We start from the raw sequence: 13,403 nt of genomic DNA, 5'->3' as shown, positions 1-13,403 counted from the left end.
AATTATTGATATTCATTAGTGTATTTATTTTTTTGATTTTGAACTAACACATCTCATTATATTATATTATTACAGATTCAATATACGAGATCTCATAACTCAAAATTTTTTTTTTTTTATTGTGTATTTTTCTAGTACGCATAACGAACAAAGTAAAGTAGCAAACAATTATATATATATGTATATATATTATTTTTTTCCTGAAAAGCACAATTAGAACTTTTAAAATTCAAAATTTGTATCGTTTGGGTGGCTAAATTTTAAAGTGGCTCTCAATTAAGTACTTTTTATTTGAATAAAAAAAAAGTGTACTTTTTATATTATTTGAGTAAATTGAAATAAAATTAACAAATAATGGCTAAATTATAATTTATAAAAAAATAAAGAAGCATATAGAAGAGGCTACTTTGAAATTTAATATTTTTTTTGGGTGAATTATTTTGAAATTTAATCTAGTTTGCATAAGAAATTAGATGGTATATATATATATATATATATGTTGGTAAAAGAAATTAGACGGTATATGTAGAAAAGAAAATAAATAAGAAGATATGGCTGCGTGATTTTACTAATTTTTAATTTTATATATTGATGCAAAAAGACGAAAGTAGCCTTAAGCATATTGGCTTAAAAGGGCATTTAAGTAGTTGAGAGGAAAAGCTAGGGCATTTTTGGGTCTTAGGCAGCGAGTATATCAATCACTGTGAGAGCTAGGGTTTCCTTTTAGCGGCCGATAGCAAAGATTATTAGAGAGGGCTTAAGGAGGTCTTTGGGATCTGCAGAGGAAAGCAACAATGGTGGATAAGACCAGCAAAGGACGAAAGGAGGAGGTCGTCACCAGGGAGTACACCGTCAACCTCCACAAACGCTTGCATGGATGGTAAACTCCTCTTCCTCCTCCTTTTCCGCTCTCTTCATTTCTGTACTTATGCTTCTGTATGTATGTAAGGTGAAGAGCTTAGATCACAGTTTTGGGAAATTGATTTTGAAAGTTTATGGAGAATTTTTCTATTTTTAAGGTTATCAACTATTTCCGACTGACATGTAGTTATAGAACTTTTTCTAAAGAAAAATTATTATTATTATTATTTTGGTTGTGAAAAACCGAGTATTGTATATGCAATTATTTCTACTGGTTGGAACGTTTTTTGATAAGGTGTTGATGAAGTATTTTCATTTTAACCATGAAATATGGCGATTGATTTGCTTTAGGAATCTGTATTATAAGGACATTTATTGCATAAGAGATCTGGGTTGTAACCCAATTTTCTCTATGAAACCACTTTTAATTAATTCATGAGAAATAAGTTTTGGATAGGTAAATATTCAGCAGTATCAACGATGGTGATTGAGGCTATGGAATGGGTTATGTGTTATCTTGTAGTGAGCTTCTATGTTGGGTATTAGGTTTATATGACATGCTCTAGATATTTGAGCATATAGGTGTATTACGATTTCATTGATATCTTTGCTGCTTGTTGGTTGGTGCTTAACCGTGCGCTATGTTCTCTTAAGCCTAAGTTTAATAGTTTTTTGTTCCTGTAGAACTATTGTGTTTGAGGTTCTTCAAATCTTTTTGGAGCATTGGAGCATTTTAATGGATTCTAGGAGTGTATTTTTGTTAAAACTTTTAATCTCTTTCTTAATTTGTTATTGGTCCTAGGGCAATAACTTTTGATACTTTTAATTGAAACTCGTTAAATCTAAGTGCCAAACTCATTAAATCTAAGTGTCAAACAAAAATTGATTTACTAAAAAAAAATTTCTGTGCTTTAAATGTTGTGTTAACCCAAGTCAACGACCGGAGGTAATGGTGTTTTATCTTTTATGTTTGTTTGGGTGCATTAATTTCCCCAAAAAAATATTGTTTTACTACTATAAAATTTATAAGTAATCTTCTGAAAAATGTTTTACAATGATTGGAAGCCTGTTTTTCAGCCAAGTAGAAATGAACAGCCATCTCTGTCTAATTATGACATTAACAAATTGTCCAAGTTTTTGACTAACGAGTATTGGTTATTTCAGCACCTAAATTTGAAGTCTGCTTGTTTTTGTCATATGGCTGATATCTGCTAAGGAAAAAAAGAACCATTGGTTGAGTTATGCTTAGCTGCCCGTAACAACTCTATTTGTTGTTTTTATTGCTTATTTTCCTAGTCCATGCAAATTGTTTTCGACACTTTTATGAATCCTTCCAATATTTGATCTTTGATGCACAGCACCTTCAAGAAGAAGGCACCCAAGGCCATAAAGGAGATAAGGAAATTTGCCCAAAAGGCTATGGGTACAACTGATGTGAGAGTTGATGTCAAGCTAAACAAGCACTTGTGGAGTCGTGGAATCAGGAGTGTGCCAAGGAGAGTTCGAGTCCGCATTGCAAGGAAGAGAAATGATGAAGAAGATAACAAGGAGGAGTTTTACTCACTAGTCACTGTTGCAGAGGTCCCTCCAGAGGGATTGAAGGGGTTGGGCACCAAGGTCATTGATGAGGAAGACTGAACTGGAAAATACTAAACCCCACTCTTAATATTTAGTTAGGGTAATTCCAATTTTGGCATTTTTGTTGTCGTTTGTTCCATAGATATTTGGCCTGGTTTGAACTACATTGGGAAATTTCTTCAGCAGACTGACAATACTGTCAAATTTCTTTATGCAATTTATGTTGTTTTGCTTGTTCAAGTTTTGTGTTTTACTTGTATCCTTTATAGACTATTAATTTGGCGTGTCGTATTACTATTACTCTCTGATTCTGGTATTCTTCTGGGGATGTTTGTGGAAAACAGCCTAGACTTTATAATCATGGAAAGAAAGGCATTGAGAACTTTAGAATGCCTAGCATCTTCCTCAATCCAAAAATGATGGGATCGTTACCATTGAACATGATGTGATGGAACAGGTAGGCTTAATTTTTGTCTTTTTTTCTTTTATTTTTGATAAATAGCAGGTAGGCTTAACATTATGTACTATAAGTGAGACCTGGAAATGAAATGTAGCCCCTGATTTTTACCAGGTATTTGTTATTCTGCAACAACTTATTTACGAGGGCAAACATAAAATTGAACTCAGATAAATGGTCTTGAACAATGCAAATCCATGGGTATGTATCAAATACACACTAATTTTTCATATTCTTACAAAGTGGTGGATTAGGATTTATTTTTATATGATAATCAATTATTTTAAAGGGATTCAATGAGAAAATAAAAATGATGAAGTTGAGTGTAATTTCCAATAAAAAGAAAGGCGGGAAAATAATGAAAGTTGATAAAAATAAAACCAAACAAGAAAACACGAGAGTTTCACCAAAATAATAAATAAATAAAAAAAGAAGAAAAAACTAGAGAGAGAGAGAGGGATAAAAAAAGAAAAAGAAATAGTGGATGATATATCATATTCATCCTCAGTAAAATTTAAAATTTTTTTCCAAAAAAAGTAAAATTTAAAAATAATAGAGCCGGGAAGGTCTGGCTTGCCCGCGAAGCTTTTCGAAACAAAAGCTCAACATCCCGCGACTGTAAATGACAAACCAGCTTTCTTCAGAAATTCACGTGTCCAAAACACGTTCCCAATGAGACTGTGAGAGTTGCTCATCTTTCAAACTGTGGATTGTAAAGGAAGCTTGGTTTTCGTCCTGAGCCTGAAGGTGATTTCATTTCCTTTCCTTTTTTTTTTTTTTTTTTGGTTCCTCGTTTCCTTAAAGATTTCCATGTATCCTGTATGGTCACTTCCCGCTGTTTGTTTCTACGGAAAAATTGAAGTAAAGGGGAAAGCTAAAACTTCTCCAAAAAAAGAAAAAAGTACTTCTCTCTTGGTTTTTCTTCATTCCCAACGGAGAACCAGAAATAAAAAAGAAAAAAAAAATGCCAGGGCTTTCCCGTCGTGTTTCTTCGAATTTTCTTGGCTGCTCAAATTCAAATAATTTTGACTTTTTCCATTGTTCTGGTTTTAACTTTTGGCTCGTTTTTGTTCGAATCTTTGATTGATTGATTATTTCATGGGATCGATTTTCGTTGTAACCACATTTAGCAGTTAGTGAAGTTTGCACTATGTTTAACATATTTTACTTCACTTGGGCGTATTTCTATGTGGCAGTTCAATTTTGCAGAAACGATATTCTTTAACATTATATAATGTATTAGATTCGCCTTAACTTCTGGGTAAAGTCAATTACAATTGCTTACCCAAAAGCAAGAGGTAACTGTAAAGTAGTTGTTCTTTCTTCTCAAGAGCAGTTTAGAACACTATGCACAATTGGTTAGGTCAATAATCTTCCTAATTTTTATGAGATCAAATTAATGAAGAATGGTGCAGTGATCATTTTGCGTGGGTTAACTGAAATCTGAAATCTCACAGGATTACTATCATTATTTCTGCCGTATATTTTATGATATAGATCCTCCCCAATTCTCAATTTGTTGGCTAATTCCATTAGTATCTAGAAAGACTAAATGTTTTGGGATTTAACCTCATTGAGGGTCACTCTATCATCTGATTTTCTTATGAGTTTTCTACTCGGTAAATTTATAGTTTCAAGAGCTTTAGATAAAAAAGTATTTTACTGTTTTGGGTAAGATTCTGGTTAGAATGTCATCTTGTAAATATCCTTATAGTTGATGCCTCACTAAATTTTTCAACGCAATTCGTGTGCACTTTCTTAAATTATGCATTTAACTTTCAAGTCAAGTCTCAAACACCTTTATTCTTTTCACTTTTTCATGCTATATAGGGTGATAGTTCTAATAATTTTTTTTTTTTTTTCTGATAAACAGTTTTTATGTGATTCATCAAACTAGTACATTGAGAATGAAACTGCTGAATTTCATTGACAAAATTTGTTGAGGTTGGTGGAACATTGTTATGCTGCTTTGTTGGATATGGATAGTGTAAAATCTTCTATTCTCTTAAACACCTTTTGTTTTTGTTTTTCCCTTTTCTAAACTTCAGAGATGGAGGGGCAGGTTCAAGACTCTCCCAACTTAACTGACAATGATGATGTGAAGTATGTTTCTGGGCTTAGTACAATACTGGTTGCCACCATTCAGGAAGCTAAAGACAGGATTTCTCAAATCGAATATATTTTCTGCAGCCAGCTTTTCCCACATTTCCAATCAAAGTCTAAAATCCTGCAGAAGATCTATTCTGAGGCCAAGAAAGCTTCACAAGCGGAATGGAAAGAGAAGGAAAATGATCTCTTGCTCCTAATAGAAAAACTTAAGCTTGAAAAGCAAAAAACTCTTGAAGAAAACCAGTCTTTGAAGCTTGAGAAGGCAAAGCCTATGAAGGAGCAGGAAGAGAAGATAGATAAGTTACTTTCCCGGCTAAAATCTCAACAACATAATATTGATGAGTTGCGAATGAAGCTCCTTCAGAAGTCTAAGGAATCAGATGAAATGATGGAACTCCAAAATAAATTAATTCACTTGGTTCAATCAAAAGTCTCTGTGATTGTGAACAATGAAAAAGAACTAAAGGATCATGAAGAGAAGACCATAATGCTTCTTGCCAAAATAAGCAACCTAGAAAAAAAAATTGATGGACTCCAAGAGGAGCTCAGAGAAAGGACTGAGGAGGTAGCCAAGGGAAATGAAATGAAAGCAAATTTACTTAAAAAGATTGATGTACAAGCTTCTGCGATCATGAACAATGAGCAGTTGTTGCATGACCAAGACAAAGAGAAGAAGATAATGGTGGCCAAACTGGAACACTTGGAAGGAAATTCATGCAAGCTTCAAAAGGAGCTCTTGGCAAAGACTAAAGAAGTTGAGGAAGGAAAAACATTGCAAAAACAGTTGAGCGATCATATCGATCTGAATGACTCTGAAATGTTGAAATATAAAGAGCAGTTGGAGATGTGTGAGAAAGAGAAAAAGCTGCTTCTGATCAAAGTAGAAGGCTTAGAGGAGAAAGTTAATGGCCTACAGGTAGAACTCAGAGAAAGAACTGATGAGGTAATTAAAGGAAAGGTTTTGTACGGAAATTTACTCAAACATAATAAATCAAAATCCTCAGAGTTATGGACTGAGAAGAAGAAATTAACAAATGCCATAGATGCTTACAAAAGGCTTAAATCTGAACACATTTATCTGCGCAGAAAGTTTGGGCTTACTAGTGAGAGTATGCTCTCCCCTAACGAGTTAGAAGATGAAACCGATTCACTGAGGAAAAATCAGAATCAGAATCAAATAATTTCACCTGGTAAGACTTTGTTATTTTGTATCTTTCTTGTTTCCTTTTTGGAAAATCTCAATTACATATGCACATGATTACATTAGTGAAGTTTCATGATTATCTGTATTTTTATGTTTTAGTTTAAAAGTGAATGTTTTTAAGGCCTTCATTCAGGTCCTGTTGATGTTCTCGACATTAATAACTTGCTTTTGTTTTGTAAAATTTTTGGAAAATGGTAGGATTTAACAGTAGCATGCTCCGTTTATCCCATAGGTAGATAATGTGAAGTAATTTCATATGTTACGAAATCTCCCATTCCATGAATTTGTAGATCTTGAAGATATCAATCAAGATATTTCTATAGCTGCTAGTGAGCCCAACAAAGTGCAGAATGACAATAATTTGGTGGATGACAAAGTAGGAAAACTAGATCAAGCCTCAAGCTCCCTCTCTCCTAGTAGTACTTTACCTGTTGCTCCAAAATGTCCTTCCACTTCAAAATCTGCCCCAGTAGCTGGTAAAAAGAGGCCTGCATCTTGCTGGAGAGATACTCGGTCCCATAAAGGCCTAGTTGGGCCAGACCCACATGATGATTTTCTTGATACTCCCTACGAACATGTAAGAGGAAACTTGAATAAAGAGAGGAAGGAAGAAGTTTGTGATCTTCCAATACCAGTTCTAAATGAAACAAAGCTCGATAACTCAGATGAGGAAACACAGGATGTGAATGCTGATCTCAAGACAGAAAAGTGTAAAATGCCAGTTCAAATGGGTGAGAAAATAGGTTTCAAGTATGTAGAACCTGTAAGGAAGAAAGCTGAGCGCGAAAGTTTGAAAGGAGTTGAATGCAAGCAGTGTAAGAAGTTCTATGATGCTGTTCTTTGCAATGATGAGGATAAAAACAATCACAACATCCGCTGTGAACATCATGAAGGTGTTTCTAGGCATCGGTATAGGTATGTTCCTCCTATGACTCCTGAAGGTTTTTGGAATATTGGATTTGAATCTGAAATGTAGTATTGTTTAAAACTCTACATTGCTGTCATTCGATCGTTAAGTTCAATTTATTTTTTTTTTTCTTTCAACTTTTTAGTCTCAAGTAAACAAAAATCCAAAAATATTACGAGAAAGGTGGCACAAGCCATGCCACCGAGGAATAATTCCCGTCCTAGAGAAATGACTCCTTATCCCCAGTCATCTAGCCACTGTATCATTTCTCAAGTCTGAAATAATATTTTTCATTGTTTTTCATCCCTTTTCATATCAATTGCTACACACATGCATGCATTTATGCATATTCTTCTAATCTGTTGATGAAAGTGGTTCTGCGAACAGCTGTGATCTCTATGTAGCATGATAGTATCCAGTAGAGACGTGCTCAGCCTTTTAGTATTCGTCCTCGTAATTCAATTTTGATATCCTTAATCTGTTATATGTACATGTATAAAGTGTTAATTCAAGTTTTTTTAGTCTTTATACTTTTCAAACTCATACGTTTTCAAGATTTTGTGTTCCATTATAGACATCCCTATATCATGTAGTTTGTTACTTCTGTGTTAAAGCTCTTGTATTATACTCGTTAATTTCATAATTAGGAATTCAGGATCAATTTTGGCGAGGGTACCCTGATCAAGTTATCATTCTAAGCTGAAGGCCTCATAGACTGTCCAATCCACAAAATCTTGTGGACATGGGATTTCTAAAGATAGAGTTCTCGTTTGGTTGAGGCATTACTGGGTACAAAGCCGAATCCTTGTTATAATAAGCGAGCTAAGATTTTGTCTGTGGACTTGGACCTCGGATTCTAGGTCCAATAGTTGGTTACCCTTAAAAATCTATAAAATTCATTATGAAGAAGTAAAAAGGCAAATTTATGAACAATGCCATTAAGAAAACATATAGAAACATTGTATAAAAGAAAATAAATATTATTGATAAAATGTGTTTTAATTCAAGAAATTTATCCAGTAGAAACTAATATCAATTACCAAGTTTCTAACTTTTGAAAATTTAGGCATAAGTATTATTTGGATAGGGGTATGTTCTCCCATACAATATTAATGTCCATCAAATTTAATTCCAGTGACCACACCTTTTTATTTCGGTCCAATTTATAATACCAATAATTCTATTGGTAAGAGGTTTTCCATTTTTGGGTTCTGGATATGGGCGTTTAGGATAATGTGCAGTCATCTAATGTATGATGGCAAAACCAATGGTGTTTTTTACTAGCTTGCGTCATGGGCTAATAGCATCTCCAATGGTTATGTATATTGATTTTGACTATTTAAAAATTTTGTCATATCAAAGATTTTAGAAAAATCGTCTTTAATAATTTTGTGCATTAATTTTGTCAAATTGATATGGTAACAAAAGAAATAGAAACTGTGAAATCAAAATTAATGAAAAATAATATAATCAAAAGCATTTTTGAAGAAGCGGATGCAAAAATAAAAATAAAGCTATGCGAGACAGTCTAATGTAGTATCAAATTATCAATGAGATGAGGTTCTAATGTGATATCAAATAATCAATGAGATAAGGTCTACGGCATTGCGTTTTGTATTGAATGTGAGTGGGACAAGCATTTAAGTAGAGTTTTGAGGAAACATGCATTTGCATCGCTGTGAAAGACTTTGACGTGTGCTACTCTACCTACACTCCAACAACTCCTTCAACCAAACACGCCATACCATAAATGCATGTCCCTCCCCCTTTTTTTTTTCTTTTTTTTTTTCAGGAAAATAAATATATTGAAGGAGATTATTTTGTTTTTGAATAATTTTTTATTATTCTGTTACAATTATTATTGACTAATCTCTTATAACTTTCGGGAGATGATGTTCTTAACTTGATATTAGGACCAGTAAACACTTCGTTTAAATATTTTGCCTTTTGCGACCATTTAAAATTTGAATTGTCAATTTAAACCTGAAATCTAAATTTGACTTTGTACCATGATATTTATGTAAGCATCTTAACATAATTAAGTTGTACCATTATTCTCATGCTTACTTGAAAAACAATGACTGATAATTATACTATCAATGACAAAGACTGTTATAAATTCTTCAATATAGTATATAGTAACTATTTTTTTTTTAAGTTTTTAAATAAATTAATAATCTGTTGTGAAAAATCATTAGTTATCAGCAACTGGGAAAACATAATTTATTTTGTAACACTCCGAAGCAAGTATTTACAGATGTAATTATTGATTATTATACTAGTACAATAATTGTTGTACAAAAGAATTATTATAGTTATATTATGGATATAGTGTAACTAAATGAAGTGTCTTAAAAGACTGTTTTTTTTTTTTTTTTTTTTTTTTTGGGGGGGGGGAGGCAATAAAGTGTCTTAGAAGACAGTTGCATGGATTTGTTGTTCTCTCTGTTTTCTTTTCTTCTTTTATTTTCTTGAATTTAACCCATTGAAGAATAATTGGAGAAAAAAATTGAAAAAATAAAATAAAAATCCTTGAGAGATTTGTAAAGCAGGTTTCAGAAAGCAGACAAAATCAACCATATTCCTAACCAACAAAAAGATAAAATATTCCATCTTTTCCCTGTCCTTTCACGTGAATGAGCATATGCTCTGCAACCACACTTCCTATCCAAAAAGATATAAAAACAGAACTATACTTCGCATGGAAGGAAAAAAGAAATAGCAAGAAAAATGGAAACAACTTTAAATTAAGAAATTTTATATTTTTAAGAAAGTATTTTCATAATGAAAGTAGGCCCCCATTCCCTAATCTTGATAACATGCACTTTTAACTTTAATACGTCTCCGTTTATATTTATTTGAATACCGAGCTTAATGGAAAGCAAAAAAAACATTCATATTCCCTATCTTGCCGTAGTAATTTAATGAAAACAAATATCTAATTAAATCAGTAAAGAAAAACATTAAAAATAATTAAATCGGATCCAATACATAATATACTACATGAAAGCAAGCAGGTGGCCTTTGCTCACCGATAGTATGGCTTTGGAGTTTGTACTCTTTTGTTTTTCTTCAATTTCTTGCTCACGCAATCATTCACGTGCATGAACCCTTTGCATTTAAAATATATGCATTTAAAACATATATTAACATTTATATGGAAAATCCCCAAACACTGCCTTAAATAAAACCCTGCAATTCCCCATTCTCACTTACAATAATATCACCACGTACATTACATATACATTATTAACTCAACAAATTCATTGACCCGGGTGAACAAACCGCTAACCGACCCGGTCATTCTTTAACAAGTTTTTAGCGGGTTTCCACATAGACAGTCATTGTTGGCAAAAGATGAAGCTTCCAGGTGATCGAACGGTGATCCCACCGGAATGGTCCCACATAGATGGTTGTGGCTGAGATCCATGTGCCCGACAAATTTCGCGGACGATAACGAACCGGGTATCGGACCCTTCAAGTTGTTATAGGACAGATCCAAAACCATGAAATACGAGTTCGAACTGAAAACGTTCGGAATATTTCCCTCCAGACTGTTTCGGCTCAAGTTGAGGATTCCCAAACCCGTATTTCCCAACAGGGTCGAAGGTATTTGACCCGAAAGCTTGTTGCTATCCAAATTGAGTGTAGAGAGAACCGCCATTTTGCCCAACCGATCCGGAATGGAACCCGAGATTTGGTTCATGGCCAGGTCCAAATCCGCCAACCGGTTCATGTACCCGATCGACTCCGGAATCGAACCGGTGAGTTGGTTCCGGCTCAGCAAAGCCCGGCTCAGCATTTTCAGATTCCCGAAATCGGAGGGGACTTGGCCGGTGAGTCTGTTATTGCTCAGGTCCAAGTGCATCAGCCCCGCGATGTTCAAAATGCTCGTCGGAATCTGGCCGGAAATTGCATTGTCGGCGAGGTTCAGCACGGTGAGCTTACTCAACCTACCAATGTCGGCCGGAATGTCGCCGGAAATTTTGTTGCCGATCAAATCGAGCACTCGGAGGGAAGAAAGAGACGTTATGCATTTCGGAATCTCGCCGGAGATTCCCTTCCAGTCGGCTAAGATGAGGTTGGTAAGATGATCGAGCTTGCAGATCTCCGGCGAGATAGTTCCGGTCATGTAGCCGGCTCGACCAGCTTTAACTAAAATCGGGTCCTCAGACTCGCCGCGGAGGTTGATATCGACGACACGGCGAGTGTCGGGGTGGCAGCTGATGCCGTACCAGTTGAGACAACAGTCGTCGCCGGTCCAGGTGTGGAATATGCCCAAGTAAGGCTCGTTGAGTTGGGCTTTGAAGGCCATGAGAGCTGCATGGTCGGAAGGCGAGCAAGAGCTGACCGCCGAGACGACGGCGAGGAACGCGAAGGTGAAGAACCACATTCCCACCATGTATTTTCTTCTAGCTTTCTCTCTCAAAAAGCCAACTCTACTCTCTCTGTTTTCTCTACTTTTCTTTGTTGTTTGGTCTGTTTCTCTCTCTCTCTCTCTCTCTAAACAGTGTGAAGAAAGTGTTTTTCTCTTTTGTTTGTGTAGTTTTTTTTTTTAAATGGTTTTTTTCTTTTTTTGGGGGTGTTTCAGTGCAATCACTAACCAGTAATGAGTGAATGTAGAAAATGGAGGAGATTGGCGTTTGTATTATATATACAAAGGCTTTTAGGCTTTTGGACTTTTATGCCCTTATGCCATGCTTCAGGCTTCAGAGTATGTTTGATTGGGAACATATACTTGCAACTGCGACGCATTTTGTTAAAAGCATCTTATGCCCCCTTGCTATTTGTTTTATTTATTTTTTAACGACATGGATAATGTTTTAATATTTACATACAATAAGGTCCAAATCATATATTTTTAATGTCTAAATTAATATTATAATTTTTTAATTGTTAAATTGATTGAAATTTAAAATTATATTTATTAATTATTAAATTTAAAAAAAATTATAGAACATTATAAATTTAATTATTTTTTATTTTTAAATTCTAATTATATTTAATGACTAATAAAAAAATTAATATTAAATTTATCATATTGTTTTGACGTGATTAACAAATTGTTTTTAGCTAAATATATATAATTTGGCCATGATGAATTCTTTTACCACAAAAGAATTTTACTATCATAGATGGTTTCACCTTTGTAATGGTAGATGTTAATGTTGACTTTTTAAAAAAAAAAAAAAAAATAGATCTCCTCATGAATATTCTCAATCAAGATTTTAGAGAATTATGGATAATTAGCAACTATATTTTTACAATCATACAGGAGTTTACAGACTCCTATTATGGTCCGACTATCCCTGTTGCTCTCTCTTACAGTATTCAGCAAGTGGAATACACATAAAGATTCAAATGGAGTTTGTCAAAAATCGAACTCGTAACTCCTACAACCAGACGCAATGGGTTCGTTGGGTTTCTACTATCTGATCCACCCCATAGATGTGATGTTTATGTTGACTTGCATATAACCAAGAATAATATATCCATATATTACATATGCTTCCACCATGCATGAAATTTGGACTCTAACCTTTGTAACACGAAGTGGTACCTTCGTGACAAGATTTTTCCTACAGATTTTTTGGAGCAAATCTTAAAGCAATTAATAAATAGGAGGGACCTTCAAAAAATACATAGAGGGGGCAGTTTTAATATAATGTTGGTGCAATTAAAACTGATTTAACTCCACCCCCCCACACATACACACACACACACAAAAAAAATAAAAATAAAAAGTGTAAATTTGCAATTTGAACTGTGTTCGGGATATTTATTTCTATTAATTCAGTACAATAGGGATGCTTTTGTTTAACCTTCCCTAATGTTCTGTTTTAATTAAATTATTATTTTGTAGGGTTGTATAGTGCTTCTATAATGTTTATTTATTGCAATTTTTAAATTGATTAAATTTTAGTTGTTTTGATAACCATTATTAGCTATCATATTTATCATTGAAAAGAAGGAATGATGAGAAAATCATATTACTTTTGAAATCATAAATATGAATCCAAATGTAATGATACAAGGGATTTAAGTGATAGATTGAAATCGGAATGCCTAAAATCAAAGTGGGCTTGAAAAATAGGAAATTGTTAATGGGAGGCAGCGGGAAAGCAACTAGTAAAAAGTTTGGGAGGTAAAATTCATGAACATCATGAAATATAAAAAGACAAGGCTAAAAGCAAGGTACCAAAAAAATCTGTTGAATTTCTATCAACTGAAATACATAAAAGATTCACCAACAAAAAAGGCCAAGGGATAGGTGGGGCTCCCATGAT

The 13,403-nt window shown here is 34.0% G+C and overlaps 3 protein-coding genes across 5 annotated transcripts; 2 read left to right on the top strand and 1 right to left on the bottom strand.

The window, feature by feature from the left end:
• Nucleotides 1-703: 703 nt before the first annotated feature.
• On the top strand, nt 704-2,739 carry LOC107423246 (large ribosomal subunit protein eL31). The gene is made up of 2 exons (XM_016032804.4): nt 704-880; nt 2,220-2,739. Exons 1-2 carry the CDS (start codon nt 795-797, stop codon nt 2,497-2,499), a joined length of 366 nt encoding a protein of 121 aa, XP_015888290.1. The 5' UTR covers nt 704-794; the 3' UTR covers nt 2,500-2,739.
• A 20-nt stretch (nt 2,740-2,759) lies between these two features.
• Nucleotides 2,760-7,416, top strand: LOC107423807 (protein gamma response 1). 3 transcript variants are annotated; one of them, XM_060819690.1, is made up of 6 exons: nt 2,760-2,896; nt 3,011-3,097; nt 3,541-3,643; nt 4,770-4,840; nt 4,945-6,195; nt 6,500-7,416. In XM_060819690.1, exons 5-6 carry the CDS (start codon nt 4,947-4,949, stop codon nt 7,183-7,185), a joined length of 1,935 nt encoding a protein of 644 aa, XP_060675673.1. In that variant the 5' UTR covers nt 2,760-2,896; nt 3,011-3,097; nt 3,541-3,643; nt 4,770-4,840; nt 4,945-4,946; the 3' UTR covers nt 7,186-7,416. The 3 variants fall into 3 exon arrangements, with proteins under 3 accessions (XP_060675673.1, XP_048336154.2, XP_060675672.1); XM_048480197.2 differs by lacking the exon at nt 4,770-4,840; XM_060819689.1 differs by lacking the exon at nt 4,770-4,840 and having other exon boundaries at nt 3,011-3,643.
• A 2,642-nt stretch (nt 7,417-10,058) lies between these two features.
• LOC107423050 (DNA damage-repair/toleration protein DRT100) lies at nt 10,059-11,745 on the bottom strand. Its single transcript, XM_016032598.4, has one exon. It carries the CDS (start codon nt 11,516-11,518, stop codon nt 10,424-10,426), a length of 1,095 nt encoding a protein of 364 aa, XP_015888084.3. The 5' UTR covers nt 11,519-11,745; the 3' UTR covers nt 10,059-10,423.
• Between the last annotated feature and the right edge of the window lie 1,658 nt (nt 11,746-13,403).

Source organism: Ziziphus jujuba, chromosome 1 (assembly GCF_031755915.1).
Source record: "Ziziphus jujuba cultivar Dongzao chromosome 1, ASM3175591v1".
In the NCBI taxonomy this organism is placed as follows: Eukaryota; Viridiplantae; Streptophyta; class Magnoliopsida; order Rosales; family Rhamnaceae; genus Ziziphus; species Ziziphus jujuba.
This window is presented reverse-complemented; position numbering and strand designations above follow the sequence as displayed.